Source organism: Hyperolius riggenbachi, chromosome 5 (genome assembly GCF_040937935.1).
Source record: "Hyperolius riggenbachi isolate aHypRig1 chromosome 5, aHypRig1.pri, whole genome shotgun sequence".
In the NCBI taxonomy this organism is placed as follows: domain Eukaryota; kingdom Metazoa; phylum Chordata; class Amphibia; order Anura; family Hyperoliidae; genus Hyperolius; species Hyperolius riggenbachi.
Window position 1 is genome coordinate 234115773 of NC_090650.1, and position 18055 is coordinate 234133827.

The 18055-nt window shown below is 39.9% G+C and overlaps 1 protein-coding gene across 3 annotated transcripts in view; it reads right to left on the reverse strand.

Moving 5' to 3' along the window:
* Positions 1-224: 224 nt before the first annotated feature.
* The window catches only part of CDH18 (cadherin 18), an 809510-nt gene continuing 791679 nt past the window's right edge, over positions 225-18055 (reverse strand). For 2 of the 3 annotated variants that reach the window (XM_068236726.1, XM_068236725.1), the window contains 3 exons: positions 17795-17912; positions 7613-7864; positions 237-983 (listed from right to left, as the gene is read on the reverse strand). In XM_068236726.1, the coding sequence (XP_068092827.1) occupies positions 493-983; positions 7613-7864; positions 17795-17912 (861 nt within the window). In that variant the 3' untranslated portion in view covers positions 237-492. Of the gene's footprint in view, positions 984-7612; positions 7865-17794; positions 17913-18055 lie in introns of all 3 variants that reach the window. The other variant, XM_068236728.1, reaches the window with a different exon arrangement.

Sequence of the window (18055 nt, forward strand, 5' to 3'; positions counted from 1 at the left end):
TCTAAAATATATGAAAGTCTAATGTTTATCAGTACATTACAGAAAATAATGAACTTTATCACAATATGCAAATTTTTTTTAGAAGGACCTGTAGTGTTTACATCTTTGCTAAGCAATAATCTGGTTTTAGATGATTATATGTTGGGACATGGTAGGTGGAGTATAGAACACACTTAAGGGTATATTTCCCCTTTCCCTGCTGTTTTATACTTTATTAAGTAGTAAAATATAAATGCTTTGATCATTTTGCATATCCTGTATGGATGTGGAACCATCGACTTTATTGATCAAGTTAAAAAATATACACAAGGGAAAATAGTTTTTGCTTTTGTATTTTTTTTTTTCAAAATCTGAAACCCAGTTTTAAATATGAAAATGGCACTTGCTTCTACAGTAAAAGTGAACAGCTTGCTGAGTTCCAGGTATGAATTTATTGTTTTATTGTGGTTATGCCTCAAGTTGTTCTGTAAATAAAACAGTTTATGTAATAAACTAAGTTGTTCTTTCAGACTCCTTTTCTCCATAGAGTTCTGCTAGTTTTTTGAACTCAGGTCCCCAGTCATCCAGAAAAGTGTAATCCTGGTCAGAAGGTGTTCCTAGCGAATCTAGCGAACTGATGGATCCTTCTTCAGACCGTTCACCTTCATAAGCATATGTCTGTAAAGAGTCATAAGGAGGGACACTCGGGTCACAGTCTGCTGCAGCCAGTTTCTGACTGAGAAATTCCTGGACATTGATAGTGTCAGCGTCCGTCTGATCTTGAAGCTTTGGAGTACACATTACTTCTGGCCTTACATCCCTTCTGTATTTTAAATCCTCAGCAGCAGATGGGTTTCGAAGTGCTGAAATGTCGAAAGCCTCTGTGTCTTCCTCCCCACCACCTTCATCATCATATGTTACAACATTTTCACGAATATCTTCTTCAGCGATGATTAGAGGTTCTTTCTTTCCTCTCCTGAGAGTTATAAAAAGAACCACAATGGCTAAAAAAGAGAGAGAAAAGGCACATTTTAAACATATACATTAAATTAATATGCTGTGCTCATTATTTTTCGCAACTACATAAAGCTGTAATAGCCAGAAGGTGGAATGAATTCAGGCAGATGGGGGTTTCATAGAATGTCCTAAGAAGTGCTTCCCTTTCAAACATATCTCTTGTCAGTAATTTTAGTGGAAATATGTCTTGGAATTTTTGTTGGATCTTCATTTTTACCTTTTCTTTTTCTGCACATAGAAAATGTAACTGCAACATAAGCTATATATGGACAATGATATGAAACAACCTCTCCAATATTTTGAGCCACTATAAAGTGGATGTGTGTGTGTAACAATACTAGGGGATAATATATTTAAACACATTCCATTTTGCCAAAGATTTCATGGAAATGAGGGATATATTGTGAAACATATTTTCTACAATTTACATATTCATTTAAAGACCACTTGTGAGGAAAAAGATTTGAATGGGTTGACGAGGTTGTGGCTGCAGTCAATGAATATTAGGACAGTCAAGAGAAAGATTTTTATGTTCAAAAGTATTATAATCTTAAACATCAATATGTTGAGGTTATATGAGATTTTGGCCCTTATTCCATTCACTTTTTCCCTAAGTTTTCTGCTAGGTGTTATTTTCACACCTTATAAATTAAATGTTTTTTAAGCCACCAGTAAGCAGAAAAATACTCAGAATAATGTTAAGAGTACTTTTTTTTCACCTACTTAATGGTACTTTATCATTTGCAGTGTGCTGAAAAGTTATTTTAGCCACTTGAGCCCAAACCGTTTTTTACCCTAATGGACCAGAGCGATTTTCACCTTTCAGTGCTCATCAATAGCTTAATCACTACTAATCACAATAAAATGATCAATATCTTGTTTTTTTCACTGCCAATTAGGCTTTTTTGGGTTGCTATTTGTTTTCAGTAATTACTTTATTTTCTATGCATTTTAAAGGGAAAAACAAGGAAAAATGAAAAAATACACAATTTCTCCAATTCCATCCCCTATAATTTTAATATAAACACTGCTACTGTACATAAAATCCACTCATTGTATCTGCCTATGTGTCCTGGTTATCACAAGATTTTAAATATGTCCCTAGTACAAAGTATGTTGACAATATATTATTTGGAAATAAAGGTGTATTTTTTCTATGGTGTTTTTTTTCTCACTAATCTCACGTGCACGCACACAGGAACGCACGTGCACATGCGGGAGCACAAAGGTGTACGCACACAGGAACGCACGTGCACGCACACAGGAACGCACGTGCACATGCGGGAGCACAAACATGTACGCACACAGGAACGCACGTGCACGCACACAGGAACGCACGTGCACATGCGGGAGCACAAACATGTACGCACACAGGAACGCACGTGCACGCACACAGGAACGCACGTGCACGCACACAGGATTGCACGTGCACATGCGGGAGCACAAACATGTACGCACACAGGAACGCACGTGCACGCACACAGGAACGCACGCGCACGCACACAGGAACGCACGTGCACATGCAGGAGCACACACGTGTATGTGTGTGAGCGTGCACTTGCACAGCAGCAACAGTACTGTTTGAGTTATAAAAACCTCCTGGAGCCGTTAAGGGGCTCTAGTAGGATGTTTTTATAAGTCTGCTTGTCATTAAGTGGTTAAACAGAAGATGAAAAATTATCTTCTAGGAGAAAACTTGTGTATTGAACAAGGGCCTATGGTATGTTTATAAATAAAAAAAAAATAATACTCAGCTCTGAGTATTTTATGCCCCAAATGATCCACACTAGAATGTGTATGTTTGTCACATTTTAGCTTGTTGTTCATTGTCTAAAGCAAATTATTATTATTATTGATTTATTTAGATCCAGCTTCTTCCGTACATCATCATGTATGCCTGCTTGGATGGCCATACTGTTTGTTTTTGTTTTTTTTAAACCGTGGAGAGAAGGAGCATGAAATATATCCCTGAAGTGACTCTTTAAAAAAAAGTGCAAATTCCTGTATTGCTGAATCAGACTGTGTACTTTAGCTTATTCTATGCTGAAATCTGTTGGAGTGGATTTATTTATCATAGCCACTATTTCTTATAAGGAATTACATCATTAGGCTCCCTGCACACTGCATGCAATTCCGATTCCAATTTTTAATCGTTTTTTTACATGTGATTTTGATTCGCAATCGGGGATCCATTGAAAAGGAAAAGGGCTCCTCCATAGACATCAATGTTATTTCTGCAAATATGGGCTACAAGGTGGTGAAAAGGACTTCCGAGTTTTGATATAGGCTACAAGTGGGTGCCCTTTTGTAGACCATATTATTTTTTTTTTTGGCTTCAAGGTTTTCGGCTACAGTAGGGCACCCCTTTGTAGCCCATATTTTTTATTCGACTACAAGGTTTTTGGCTACAAAAGGGCACCCCTTTGTAGCCCATATTTTTAATCAGCTATAAGGTTTTCGGCTACAGTAGGGTGCCCCTTTGTAGCCCATATTTTTATTTGGCTACAAGGTTTTCGGCTACAGTAGGGCGCACCTTTGTAGCCCATATCTTTATTCAGCTACAAGGTTTTAGGCTACAGTAGGGCGCACCTTTGTAGCCCATATTTTTATTCAGCTACAAGGTTTTTGGCTAGAGTAGGGGACCCCTTTGTAGCCCATTTTTTTATTCAACTACAAGGTTTTAGGCTACAAGGTTTTTGATTCTGCTACAAATCTTTTATAGCCGAGATTTTTGATTCAAGGGTGCAGGGGAGGTTAGGATTAAGCATCACAAGCGGTGGGGAAGGGGGAGATTAGGGTTAGGCACCACCTGGGGGGGTCTTAGGGTTATGCATCACCTGGGGGGTCTTAGGGTTAGGCACCACCTTGGGGGGGGGTCTTAGGATTAGGGACCACCTGGGAGGGTCTTAGGGTTAGGCACCACCAGGGGAGTCTTAGGGTTAGGCACCACCTGGGGAGTCTTAGGGTTAGGCACCAAATGGGGGGTATTAGTGTTAGGCACCACCTAGGGGGTTTGGGTTAGGCACCATCAGGGGAGGGTTCTGTGTGAGAGTAGGGAGCAGTTAGGTCATAATAATCACTTTTCTTAGCTATATCTAGAGCCATTTTATAGCCGAACAAATTTTGCCTATCACAGCATCGTTTTAAATAAACGAAAACTAGCTTTTTCGGCTACACCAGGCGTACTTTGTAGCGAAGTTGGCATATATGGGCTACACCATGTGCCCTTTGTAGCTGAAATTGGCATATGGGCTACACCAGGCGCCCTTTGTAGCCGAAGTTGGCATATATGGGATACACCATGTGCCCTTTGTAGCCGAAGTTGTCATATATGGGCTACACCATGTGCCCTTTGTAGCCGAAGTTGGGATTTAGGCTACACCAGGCGCTGAGCAGATCATTCAGAAACAGCCTTATCAGTCCGCCGACAGCGCGTACACACGCGCATACTGTCGGCTAAAGACCGCCCAGTGGGAGGGACGGCGGACCCGTTGTTGCATTTAGTAGTGCGTGTGTACGCACCGTTAAGAAACTTCAGTTGTTATCTCTGAGCATTCCGACTAATTTAGTCAAAGAGAAATGCTATTTTCTGAAGCACTTATCTCAACCTGTCTCTCGCTGTTTTTTGTTTGTTTAAGGTTTATCTGCCAGGAGATTCAAAGGGTCATTAGCTCTGCTCTGTTTCATCTTTTAAAATGTAGAGTATAATTTGTAAACTGTAAGTATTAGAGAATGATGCAGTGTTATAGAAAAACAACTATATAACTGAAAATAAAAATATAAGACTCTTATCTTTGCTACTAATGTTCTATTAATTATCTGTACTACACATAGAATTCATTATATCATACTTTTTTTTTAATAAATATTTATTGTTTTATTTTGTTAATAAAAACATGTTTTGTGTTTTTCACCCTGCTCCCTCCCTCCCCCTGCCAGCCAATCAGTGTGATCAGGCTTCATCCTATGACAGCCAGTCACTTCTCAGCCGATGACATGGCTGTCCCAGTACAGCGCTGCTGCAGATCGCAGCGCTGTACACTGTAAATAGACGGCGAAACGCTGCCTAACAGTCTCCCGAGCGGCAATCACTGCTCAGAGACTGAAGGAGGGGTGGAGCTCTGCCCCTCATGCAGGAAATGTGCCCGATCTCCTGCAGTAGCCCGCCCCAGGAAAATACGCCAATTGGCGTTAGGTGGTTCTGGGGCTGCTGTCAGTCGTTAGCTAGTTAAAGTGGACCTGAACTTCCTCTTTGCTCTAAAATACAAGCAACAGCATAATAACCCTTAACCCTTTCCACTCTGAGTTTTTTTCCGAAAGGGAGTTGTTTCTGCTCTGAGTTTTTTTTTTTTTTACAGAAATGCACTCTCCCTCTTATTCTCTCTCCCATTCTTACATGGAACGTAACACAGTAACATGGTATATCTTATTTAAAAGAACACATTATAACGTTTAATTTAATTTAATACGTTATTTGGACAGAAAGGGCTAAAGAAAAAAATGTATTTGTTACAGCTGTTAAAAATCCTTCAATAAATCTGCAGTGTGTCTACTCCCTGCTTTCATGGAAGCAGACATATGGGTTACATCCTGTATTTACAGATAAGCTTCTCTGCTGAGGCAGCCAGCTGACACAGCTGAGAGATCAAATTACAGTTGTGATTAGTCACAAATGAGGGGGGATAAGACAGACGAAACTCTCCAAATACATACAGGGTGCATTTATCTATGTTTTCCGTCTGTCCTGTGCATGAGTTCAGGTCTATTTTAAAGAACACTGTTAGGTTTACTAAGACTTTAATGTGAATTTTCAAGAACTTTCTTTTAAAAACACCCATAACAAACCATAGTCTGATATAAAACATTTTGTTGCAACATTTGAAAAAAAAATGAGGCAATATATTATATTACAGCTGGTATTTCTCCTGAACTTCACTTGAATATCGATAGTTGATTTTCTATTTTCCATGTTACATTTACATTCCATTTTCCTATGCATCTCTGGTCAGTTTTATGGCCGAAAACTAACTAAAAAAAGTCCATCTTTGGCTAAAGACAGTGATTAGTCCCGAATCAGGGGGCATTAGACTGGCTAAACTCTCTAAATACATACAGAGTGCATTTCTCTAGGGCAGCGGTGGCGAACCTATGGCACGCGTGCCAGGCCCGGCACGCGTAGCCTAATCTGCTGGCACGCCACCGCTGCTTATGAACTGGCCGCAGCGTCTACTAGACGCCGCCGCACCAGTTCATATCCCGCAGCCCCGCAGTCTCCCGGGAGGCAGAGCAGGGCTACGGCAAGATGGCTGCCGAAGCCCTGTACTGGAGACTATTTGTGTCTCTAGTACAGGGCTTCGGGAGCCATCTTGCCGTAGCCCTGCACTCTGCCTGTCAGCGCGGGAGATGTCCTGCTGCAGGAGGAACGTCCGGGGGGAGATGCGCGCAAGAGCCCAGCCGAGAGAGAAGACTTCTGTCAGGTGACTACCTTATTTTTTTTTTTTCAGGTAAAATGCGGCCCACTGTGTTATTTTCTGGTAAAATGTTTGTCACATTGTGTTTATGTCCTGTGACATGCTGCCCACTGTGTTTGTTTTCTGGTGACATGCTGCCCACTGCGTTTGTTTTCTGGTGACATGCTGCCCACTGTGTTTGTTTTCTGGTGACATGCTGCCCGCTGCGTTTGTTTTCTGGTGACATGCTGCCCGCTGCGTTTGTTTTCTGGTGAAATGCTGCCCGCTGCGTTTGTTTTCTGGTGACATGCTGCCCGCTGCGTTTGTTTTCTGGTGAAATGCTGCCCGCTGCGTTTGTTTTCTGGTGACATGCTGCCCACTGTGTTTGTTTTCTGGTGACATGCTGCCCACTGCGTTTGTTTTCTGGTGACATGCTGCCCACTGCGTTTGTTTTCTGGTGACATGCTGCCCGCTGCGTTTGTTTTCTGGTGACATGCTGCCCACTGCGTTTGTTTTCTGGTGACATGCTGCCCGCTGCATTTGTTATCTGGTGACATGCTGCCCGCTGTGTTTGTTTTCTGGTGAAATGCTGCCCGCTGCGTTTGTTTTCTGGTGACATGCTGCCCGCTGCGTTTGTTTTCTGGTGAAATGCTGCCCGCTGCGTTTGTTTTCTGGTGACATGCTGCCCACTGCGTTTGTTTTCTGGTGACATGCTGCCCACTGCGTTTGTTTTCTGGTGACATGCTGCCCGCTGCATTTGTTTTCTGGTGACATGTAGTTGATTTTCTATTTTCCATGTTACAATTACATTCCATTTTCCTATTCATCTCTGGTCAGTATTATGGCTGAAAACTAATTAAAAATAGTCCATATTTGGGCAAAGACAGTACATTTAAAAAGCCAGAATCATAAAACTAAGATTTCGACAAACCCAGATATTGCATTTTTGAAACTGATTAAATTTGATGAATATAATCAAATAAGTATAACCATTATCCAGATTTATCCAGATGTTGTGAGTTTAATTAACAAATCTGCAAACTTTATTGATTTAAGCATGATATGACCATATGGTGCCATGTTTAATTCCTGATAATTTATCTCCACAGTTAATAATGCTTACTAAATAAAGACCAAATAAAATGATTAATGGAACCATAACTCACCAAGTAGAATGACAACACAAAGCAGAATGGCAATTAAGGCTCCAGTACTGAGTCCAGCTGATGAAAGAAAGGCTTCAGCATGACATGTTCTTACTCGTCCATCTCTTTCACATGCACATACCCTAATAGTAAGGGTGCTGGTACTGCTTAAAGGGGGAGTTCCACCATCCACAACAACAACAGGAAGATAATATAGGTCCTGAGATGTTCTACTAAACCTTCTGCGTCGTGCTAAAATGCTGGCTGTGTTATCTAAAACAAATGAAAGATTGGCATTCAGAGTAGCATATTTCCTCTTACAGTCAGTAAATGGCAGATATTGTAAAGTCAAATGTAAAGTCATGCATTAAAATGTAAAGTCATGCATTTTGGACGTACTAATGGACTAGCACCATACAAAATAAATGGGATACAGTTGGGGACATCAAACTTGGAGAAGGACTTAGGAGTACTCATTGACAACAAGTTAAATAATCGTACTCAATGCCAAGCAGCTGCAGCTAAAGCTAACAAAATTTTGGGATGCATTAAAAGGGAAATAAAAACTCGAGATGCTAGCATAATATTGCCCCTGTTTAACTCTCTAGAAAGGCCACATCTGGAATATGGAATTCAGTTCTGGGCACCACATTACAAAAAAGATATTGCAGTTTTAGAGCAGGTGCAGAGACGAGCAACAAAATTGATACGTGGGATGGAAGGTCTCACTTATCAAGAAAGGTTAGATAAACTAGAGAAAAGACGCCTTAGAGGGGATCTAATTAACATGTATAAATACATCAGAGAGCAATATAATAGCTTGGCGGATGAGCTTTTTGTCCCTAGGCCTTCTCAAAGGACTAGAGGACATGATCTGCGCATGGAGGAAAAACGTTTTAGCCATTTATTTAGGAAAGGGTTCTTTACAGTTAGAGTGATTAAGATGTGGAATGCATTGCCACAGGAAGTCGTTATGGCAAACTCTATACCTGCATTTAAAGGGGGCTTAGATGCTTTCCTTGCGTTGAAAGACATCCATGGCTACAATTACTAGGTAATGCCTAATGATGTTGATCCAGGGATTTTATCTGATTGCCATCTGGAGTCGGGAAGGAATTTTTCCCTTTAGGGGCTAGTTGGACCATGCCTTGTAAGGGTTTTTTCGCCTTCCTCTGGATCAACAGGGATATGTGAGGGAGCAGGCTGGTGTTGTGCTTTATACTGGTTGAACTCGATGGACGTATGTCTTTTTTCAACCAAAATAACTATGTAATTATGTAACTATGTAAGGTTCAACACAAGGCAAAGTTATTTTTTCTATTTTTGATATAACTAAAAACTTATATACACATATTTTCTTTTTCTTTTTTTTTTTGCCATATGATATAAGACACACTTTTTCTCCCCCAAGAATGGGGAGGAAAAGTAACTGCATCTTATATGCCAAGTACAGGGAGACCCCAACTTAGGAATGCCCTCTTATACGAACTGCTGACCAGCCATGGTGTCGGGGACTCCCTGTATTGTCTCCATGTTTCCTATGCTCCCCTCGTGTCTTCCTCCACTCCCCCTGAATAAATAAAAGCAGCATCAGCAGTCGGCTCACCTAATCCTCTCTCTCACGGCTCCCTTAGTGCCGGTTTCTGCTGATGATGCGATGAGCAGAAGCTGGCACTAGGGGAACAGTGAGAGATAGGAAAGGTCTGTGTTTGCTGCCACTTCTCTTATTTATTTAGGGGGAGTGGAGGAGGACACAAGGGGGAGCAGAGGAGACAGGGGAGACAGAAGTGGACACATGGGGAAAGAAGGGGATGCATGGGGGCAAAAGGGGACACATGGAGACAGAATGGGACAGTAAGTACAATTGTCCTGGCAAGTAAAGGACACTATTGTTATCTCAATACAATAAATAATTTTACAGATCTAACACATTTCTATCAGAGAGTATCCTAAAGGTCGTACACACGCACTACATCCGGCAACGATGGATCCATCAGACCCTCCCGCTGGGCGGACGTTCAGCCGACTGTAGTGCGTATGTATGTCCTGTCGGCAGACTGATAAGGCTGTTTCTGAATGATCCGCCCAGCGGATCGTTCAGAAACAGGCTTATCAGTCCACCGACAGCACGTACACACAATTCTGTCGGCTGAACGTCCCAGCGGGAGGGTCTGACGGACCCATCGTTGCCGATGTAGTGCGTGTGTACGCACCTTAAAGAGACTCTGTAACAAAAATGTCATCCTTTTTTCTACCATCCAACAAGTTCTTAAATCTATTCTAATGTGCTCTGGCTTACTGCAGCACTTTCTACTATCACTGTCTCTGTAATAAATCAATGTATCTTTCCCCTGTCGGACTTGTCACCCTGTGTCTGGAAGGCTGCCAACTCTTCGGTGCTGATCTGTTATGCACACCCCTCTCCAGGCCCCTCTATGCACACTCCAGTGTGTGTGTTATTTACATTAGCCAGCAGCGTCTCTGCTCTCTTATCAGTGACAGAAGAGAGCTGGATAAAAATCATCCTCTGTTAGGGTGTGAAAGGAGCTGGCTGACACATACTGAGGAATTACAGACAGGGCAGAGCTGTCACTAGTATTCAGTGGATGAGAGCTGCAGGGGGACAGAAGGTAAACACACAAGTGATCTTGATCTCTTGAGATTCAAAAGGAAGGCTGTATATAGCCTGCTTGTGTATGGATGTATCTTCTATGTGTGGACATACTGTACATCAACCTACTTCCTGTTTTGGTGGCCATTTTGTTTGTTTATAAACAAACTTTTAAAAACTGTTTTTGACTACTTTTAATGTGGCGGGGAGTGGCAAAATTGTGACAGAGGGTAATAGGAGATGTTCCCTAACGCACTGGTATGTTTACTTTTGTGCAATTTTAACAATACAGATTCTCTTTAAGAAAAAAAACTTATTTTGAAAAGGTGTTCTAATTAATTTACAAACAATAATTTGTTAATGACTTCAAAGAAAGTTGATTAATTATTGGAATGGTTTAAAACACTGCTGTCTAGGGCTTGCACTAATATTTTAAGCTCACAGCAGATGATTCAAGAATGTCTTAATGATGTTCCAGATTGATATTCACTGATGAAAGATCTCTATGCTACTTAAAGGGAACCTAAACTGAGAAGGACATGCATTTTTCCTTTTAAAATAATACCAGTTGCCTGACTCTCTTGCTGTTCCCATGTCTTTAATACTTTTAGTCACAGCCCCTCAACAAGCATGCAGATCAGGTGCTCTGACTAAAGTCAGACTGGATTAGCTGCATGCTTGTTTCAGGTGTGTGATTCAGCAACTACAGTGCCAAAGAGATCAGCAGGACTGCCAGGCAACTAGTATTGTTTAAAAGGAAACATCCATATCCCTCTCAGTTAAGGTTCCCTTTATGGAATTTTAGTATGTGCATCAATAAATATATTAGATTCCAAATGATTTAGTCTTTACCCCGATAGTTTTGTACTGTACAAGCCCATCTTCTGCCATTCTGATTATCTGCTTACAGATCAAAGTTTACCAAATGACCATCTTGCTGTTCAAATACATTTTCTATCAATTGGATCTGAACATTGCTGATTGTATTCATCAGGAACAGAATAAAAAATCTACAGAGACATTCTGTCAAAATGATAAAATCTGCCCAGATATGATTGGCAAAGTCAATATATCTATGACCAGCCTTACACAACCAAAATTACTTGGGTTATGGTCATAGCTGGCAGAAAGAAACTTATCTAACTGGGAAAAAATATATTGCATTGCAGTATTTGAAGAGATAGCTGTTTTTAGCCCTGAACCATCTTAGTGCAGAGCTTTTAATGATCAATATGAATCAAAGGAGGGATAATAGACCTATGGTTACACATGATGAGTGTTCAGTTATAAAGCAAGAGATCAGGGGCAATTTTATCTTTGAGCTGTTTGGAGCAATTTCCACAGCATGGAACTCTCTATTTATGTACAAAATCTTTTTGGACTCCTGCAGGTTAGTGATGTTTATTATGAGACTGGGGTAATGTGAGAGATACATTAGTTTAAGTGTTCAGGTTTATCTTAAATCATCAGTCTAGAGTTATAATATTATACATTACTTGAGTGTTCATAGGGTTATGGGAAGTGTGAGGTTTAGTATTAGGTGTTGTATGGCATTAAGGATAAATTTAGGATACAGATTCATATTATACATATTTAGGGTGTTACGGTTTGTAAGTGGTTATGTTTAGCATTAGGCACAGGGTAGAGAGAGGAGTATTTTTCTTAGGCATATATTAGGGATGACATGGTTGGAAGGTGTTAGGGTTAGGAAACAGAGAATAAATATTATGTTGCCTATAGGCAACACCTAAAATTCAAGCTATCAATATCAGCAACTTACTGTATATGTTCAGCATTTTAAACAAAAAAAGGAAAGTAAAGCATAATTTGTCAGACGTAACAGCTATGCTTTTATTTATTAGGTGCATTGAAAGAAGTAGTTAAAGTAGTTAGAATATCCCTTTTAACTTTTTTTTTTCTTTATAAACATACATGGAAGCAGGTGGGAATTGCTTTATTTTACAGGAGGATAATTTTCCCAACACAGTCAGTAAGATCAGGTTCTTGTACTAGCAGTGTTTTAGTTGTGATCAGTGCTATCAAGTATTGTCTAGCATTTATACTGGTGGAATAATTATATCCAGGCTTTACTGGATTTGCTTATTTACATCATTCAGCTGGGTGTCACTAGAGACAAGTATATGGGGCCCATGCCTTGAAAACTTTGCATGTAGCTCCAATCCTTCCATGGGACTAGAAAGTTTTAATCTGGTGCTTCATATGGGCAGGAAGCAGAGAAGCAATCCTCATTTGCCAAAGTATGTTGTTTGAAGGCACATTCTTCCTAATTATGCTGCTTATGAGGACATAATGCCTAAATATTTGGGAAATGCTCAGTCTAATTATGTTACTTAGTAGATTACTTTGCTTAATAAGTATGTTGTTTGTAGGGGAGAAAACTGCTTGATTATTTTATTTTAGGCAACACTGGCACAGTAATTATGTTGTTTGGGGGAACATGCTAATTGTTGTTTGGGGGTTATGCTTGCTTAATAATAATCAAAGCATCTAGAACTATCTACTTTATTAACCTTACTTGGCCGTTTGTACATTAGGTAGAGCCTGTAGACAGCTTGATACAGAACTTGCCTAGAAAAAGATGAGGGTGCCCCTTGTTTCTAGTTACAACTTTGCTAGATTCACACACATTTATTAACCATGCTCAAAATCTGTCATGGCAATGCCCACTTTTTGCTGAAGCGCCCTAAGCATGCCTTACATGTATCCCTTCTTTGGAGCCAAGAATTGCTCATAATATTTTGGAATCCATACAACACCCCTGTCATTTGGGAAGATGCCTGAAAAAGCAAAAAGTGTTGTACAAAAATAAAAATAGTTAATATTTTTGATTTGCAGTTATGGGTTTTTGCATGAGTCTCCTCCAGGGACTCTGCCTCTCAAATGCATAGTAGGTTTATTTGCTTTTCCCCCAAAAAAAATTGTCACTAGAATACTGTAGGAAATTAGATTGTGACCTTCTTTGGCAGTTGGCTAAATGACGTAAATACGTCATCTTGTCTGCAGAAAATGTGTCAGCAATATGTGATTTAAAGATTTTTTTTCTGCCCAAGTTTATTTTGCTTGTGAAGAGAATGTCCTTGCTTGTGATTGGAGAAGAAAAACAAAAGTTTGCTTTCCTAAAACAGAAAGAATTTGCGATAATTCAGGTTGGAGTGAGCTCGAGATGTCTCCCAGGCACCACTGCTGAATATATGCAAATTACCCTTGTGATTGGAGGAATCCCATTACCAGAGCCCCTCACCTGTTTACTACAGACGCCTTTTACCTTGAAGCAAAATCTAATTCTCTCCTGGAGCCAAAGCTCTTACTCTAACCTCTATACTCCTAATTTAATGGCTACAGGAATGACAGCATTAAATCTGTGTCAAAAGGAATTAAAGGATTTAGTTGTTCTTTAGGTTCAGATGGGACAGATATAGTGTAAAACGGTTGGATGATGGATGTCCATTTCCAGTAGATATTAGATTCAGCCTTATCAGCAATTAAGATGACAATCTGGTTTAGTGGTGGCCACCTTTCCAGGCCTAAAATGTGCAAAAAGTGGCCTTCAATAACTTAAAAATGCCATACTGTCATACAGTTATTTAAAACCACTTCTAAATTAAAAAAGGGGATGAAAATATATACAAAATCATCTCTCTCTCTCTCTCTCTCTCTCTCTCTCTCTCTCTCTCTCTCTCTCTATATATATATATATGTTATATATTTATCTTCACTTTTATACATTTTATGCTTACATTGATATTACTTCAACTAGCCTAAACTTTAATCTATATTAAAACCCAGCTTTGTTTGCTTAGGATTGGTGTTGCTTCCTCCATCTATTAGGAGTGGTGGAGGAACCCGCAGATTCTTCAGGGCAGTGCTACATAACTTCACATGGAGAGAAATTTAAAGGCAGAAACAAATATTTATTTATTTATGTATTTATTTTTTATGTCATGAGGCTTTGCAAAATGAATAACATCAAAAAGCAAACCTGAAGAAGATTGCATTACAGTAAAGTTGCGACAAATCTGCATACTATGAAACTTTACCACTTCAACAGGTTGCTGCCACTAACAACACTTTGCTAATCCCAGATGAGTCCCAGAAGTTTCAGAAGTTTCCTGTTTCAGAAGTGCCTTGCACCGTAGACTATTTCAGCTTTCTGAGGCTCACTTGCACAACTGCTTGTGAAGTCAGTGGGGGTGGGGGCTTAAAGGTCTTGCATGAGAGGCATTTGATACAGGGTTGACATGAGTAATAGTAGGTGGCTACAAGCTCAATAACATGGCTCTCTTGATACACCCAACGTTTGTTTGCATGTTGTTTTGCAATTGTTTCCTTTTTTTTTCCTGTAGTTACGGATATTGGATATTCATGTACCGTGTATTTGTTTTCCTTAAAGAAGTGAATACCTCAGGACCTTACTTTTCTTAAAGGGGACTTCCAGATTCCCCCTACTATCACCCACCTCCTTCTTTGTGGAGCATGATGGAGGTGCTGAAGACCGTTTTGTCTTTCAACATTTAAGAAAAGGCATTTGCAAGAGGGGAGAATGTATTATGTCCTAGCTAGGTTCTAGCCAACCCTTCATGACTGAAGGCATGTGGCCTGGTCTGGTAAAGGAAGGAGGAGCTTTACATTTGCTGCCCTGCTTCCAGGCAGAATGCTTTCATGAGCCACAAGTTTCTAGTTTATTGTTCTTAAATGTACCTGAGACCAGAATAACAAAAGGGTATTTACTTACATGGGGCTTCTTCCAGCCCCCTGTAGTCTGTAAGATCCCTTGGCATCGTCCTGGCCCACTCTGCTTTGCTGCGGTCACCTCCATGACTGAATGAGTTGAGGATACTGTGCATGCACTGTCCTGGCTGTGCACCTTCTTGATCATGCTCCAAAGGTTCATGCTCATGTGCAGAATGTTGCTGGCAAGAGGAGCACGATCAAAGAGGTGCATGACACAGAACAGCACATGTGCAGTAGTCAGTAACCCAGCCCAGGCACAGACATTAATTTGACTGACAGTAGGCAGCACAGCAGAGTGGATTGGGAGGAGACTGAAGGAGCTGACAAACTACAAGGCACTGGAAGAAGCCCCAGGTAGATAAAAGTCCTCTTGTTCCCCTGTCTCAAGTTCTCTTTAAATAAATGTGAACTGTCAGCTTAATTTTTAAATGTTACCTTACTCAAGATGTACCAGGAAATCCCTATTTTATTTAACTGACCTTAAAAGATCATAAAATTAAAGTTAAAAAAAAAATAACATAAGGATAAGATAAAGTGTGGGGTTCCCCCCCAAATTCCCAAAATTTAGGCATACCCTTATCCAGGCATACAAAGAACACCTGCTCCCCCTTATTTCGCCAAGTCATTAATAACTTGCACTCACATTTACAGGTATAAAGATTTGGAGAAATGTACGATTCACTGCTGAAAAGTACTTTGAGTTGACAAATTACATTACTGTAATTCATCTGTATTGAGGGTGAGAATCTGATAGTTTTTATTTTTTCTTTTTTCTTTAGAGGTTTGCTGAATGGTGGCAACACCTAGTTCCATACATTTTTAAGCACCCACTATGACTTCCCTAGGTGACATCATTAACTCCCCCAAAAATGAAAATATTGTCCATGGACCCACTAGAATTCCCTGAGTCTGATAATATTTAACAAGTAAAGTCATGGGGAAACCAGCCTCCATTAATGGATTATTATGTTGACTGTAAATTGTCAGGGACAAAAGTTTACTAATGTAAAAAAAAAAGGCAAGAAAAACACTCTTAGCACTGGGATATGAGACCATACTACATTATTTTTTTAAAGCTTTAGTTCTAAATTGAAATATGAGAAAAAATAATCCATTTTGCCACTGATTTCAATCTGTCCAGGCTGTTGAGCAACAGTGATGGACATGTTTGACTGTAGGGTGACTGATCACTTTATAGATGTGAAGGAAAACTGAGTGATATAAAACGACAGATAGCTTCCATCACTGACAAAAAATGGAACAATTTTATCCACTTCCTTAGAAGTGTATGTGATGATACTCAAAACAGACAGCAAGAGCTACTAACGTTTTTCAAATGAGCACACATTCACTAGTCCAGACCTTCATAACATGCTCTTATGTTTTAAATTAGCAATGTAAACACTATGTTTTTTACAATTTATTAGCCATGATCAGGAACATTGGATGGATGAAAATTCATTACATGTTCTTTAAGCACGTCTTCTAAACAGACAGAGTGAGCCAACGGGAAATTCAGAATGAATCTGGAGGTTCAGAGTAACTGCATGTTTCCTGTTGATCACAAGCCCCTTCTAGGGAATTGGGTGTATATTCCCTCAATATCAATACATCTTACACGTACAGGCAGTGGGGTAGCAATAGCCATAGCAGCCATAGCAACTGCTATGGGCCCCTGGAGTACAGAGGGCCCAGGTTGTACTTGATGTGTTTACTATTAACTTTCCTTTGCTTCTCCACCCTCTGACTTTGTCTCTTAGCTCAAGGACTATCCACAGTGTACATTGCACAGGAATGTAAACTCATATACATAGGGTAGGGGCAGGTGGCATTGCTTTAGAGTGCCTAGTTCTGAGGGCACCATAAACATTTTGCTATGGGGCTCCATATTTCTAACTATACGCCACTGTGCACACACAGCACACTAGGGTCCATATGCAATTAACTTTTTCTCCTGAGTTTTTTTCCTTGGAGATAAAGTTTTTTATTTTATTTAGAATAACTTTTCAGCACTTTGCAATTGAAAACACTACCCAAAAGTAGGTCAACAAGTACTATGAAAATTATTTTGAGTATTTTCTTGCTTGCTGGTGGTTTAAAGGGCGTTTTATTGACATATTTAAAAATATCACCTAGGAGAAAACTGGGGAGAAAAAAGTCAATTGCATATGGGTCTTAAGGTTTGTTGAACTTTACTCAAAGTATGTAAGATATGTATCGCATGTAGCACAACTTGTTCTAAATATACAGTACGCACATAGCTCATATTGGGTGTGTTACTCAATGCATATTATAATAGCAATGTGCACATTGTGTACTTAATGTGCACACTTTGTGCCCACATACAGTTTACCAGTATTTAGTAAGTGTACCCCGTTATGATTTGTGAAATACCATAAACACAATTATGATACCAGTTACTAGTTTACCAGTTTAAAGGAGTGGTGCAAAAATAAGTTCAACAACAAATAACACAAGGATATACGCACTAAACTATTTTCCTGTAGGTTAGTCTCCAAAGCCTATGTTAAATTATTACAATCTTCTTAAAGTGTACCAGAGATCTCAAGATAAAAAGATGTTATACTCCCTCGGGGCTTTCTCCAGCCCCATGAGCACCGATGCGTTCCTCGCCGTCCTCCTGCGTGCCTCTGTTCGGCCGCAATTAGTCCCGGTAGTCTGGCTCAGTCACACCAGTCAGCTCTTTTGCCCATGCGCGGCCCCTCCGAGGTGAGTATAAAATCTTTTATCCTGAGATCTCAGGTTTACTTTAAGCAATGACATTTATTGTACCAACATACAGTACAAAGGAAGAGTAATTTAAATGACAGTCTAAATACCTTCATTGTTTCTTATGGTAAAGTTTGGATTTGGTGTGTGACCCTCTTCAAGAGAAAAATAAAATCTTTGGCCATTTGCTGTATCATCTCTATCTATGGCTGTAAGTGTATTAATAACCTAGTAGACAAAACAAAAAATGGAATTAACACAGATTAACAGGCACTGCAGCAAACACATTAATTGCAAGGTTAGAGGTCATTGAAAGCAGAGCAATCAGCAAATGACATAAAATAAATTGACCTTTTTATAGGTTGATTATT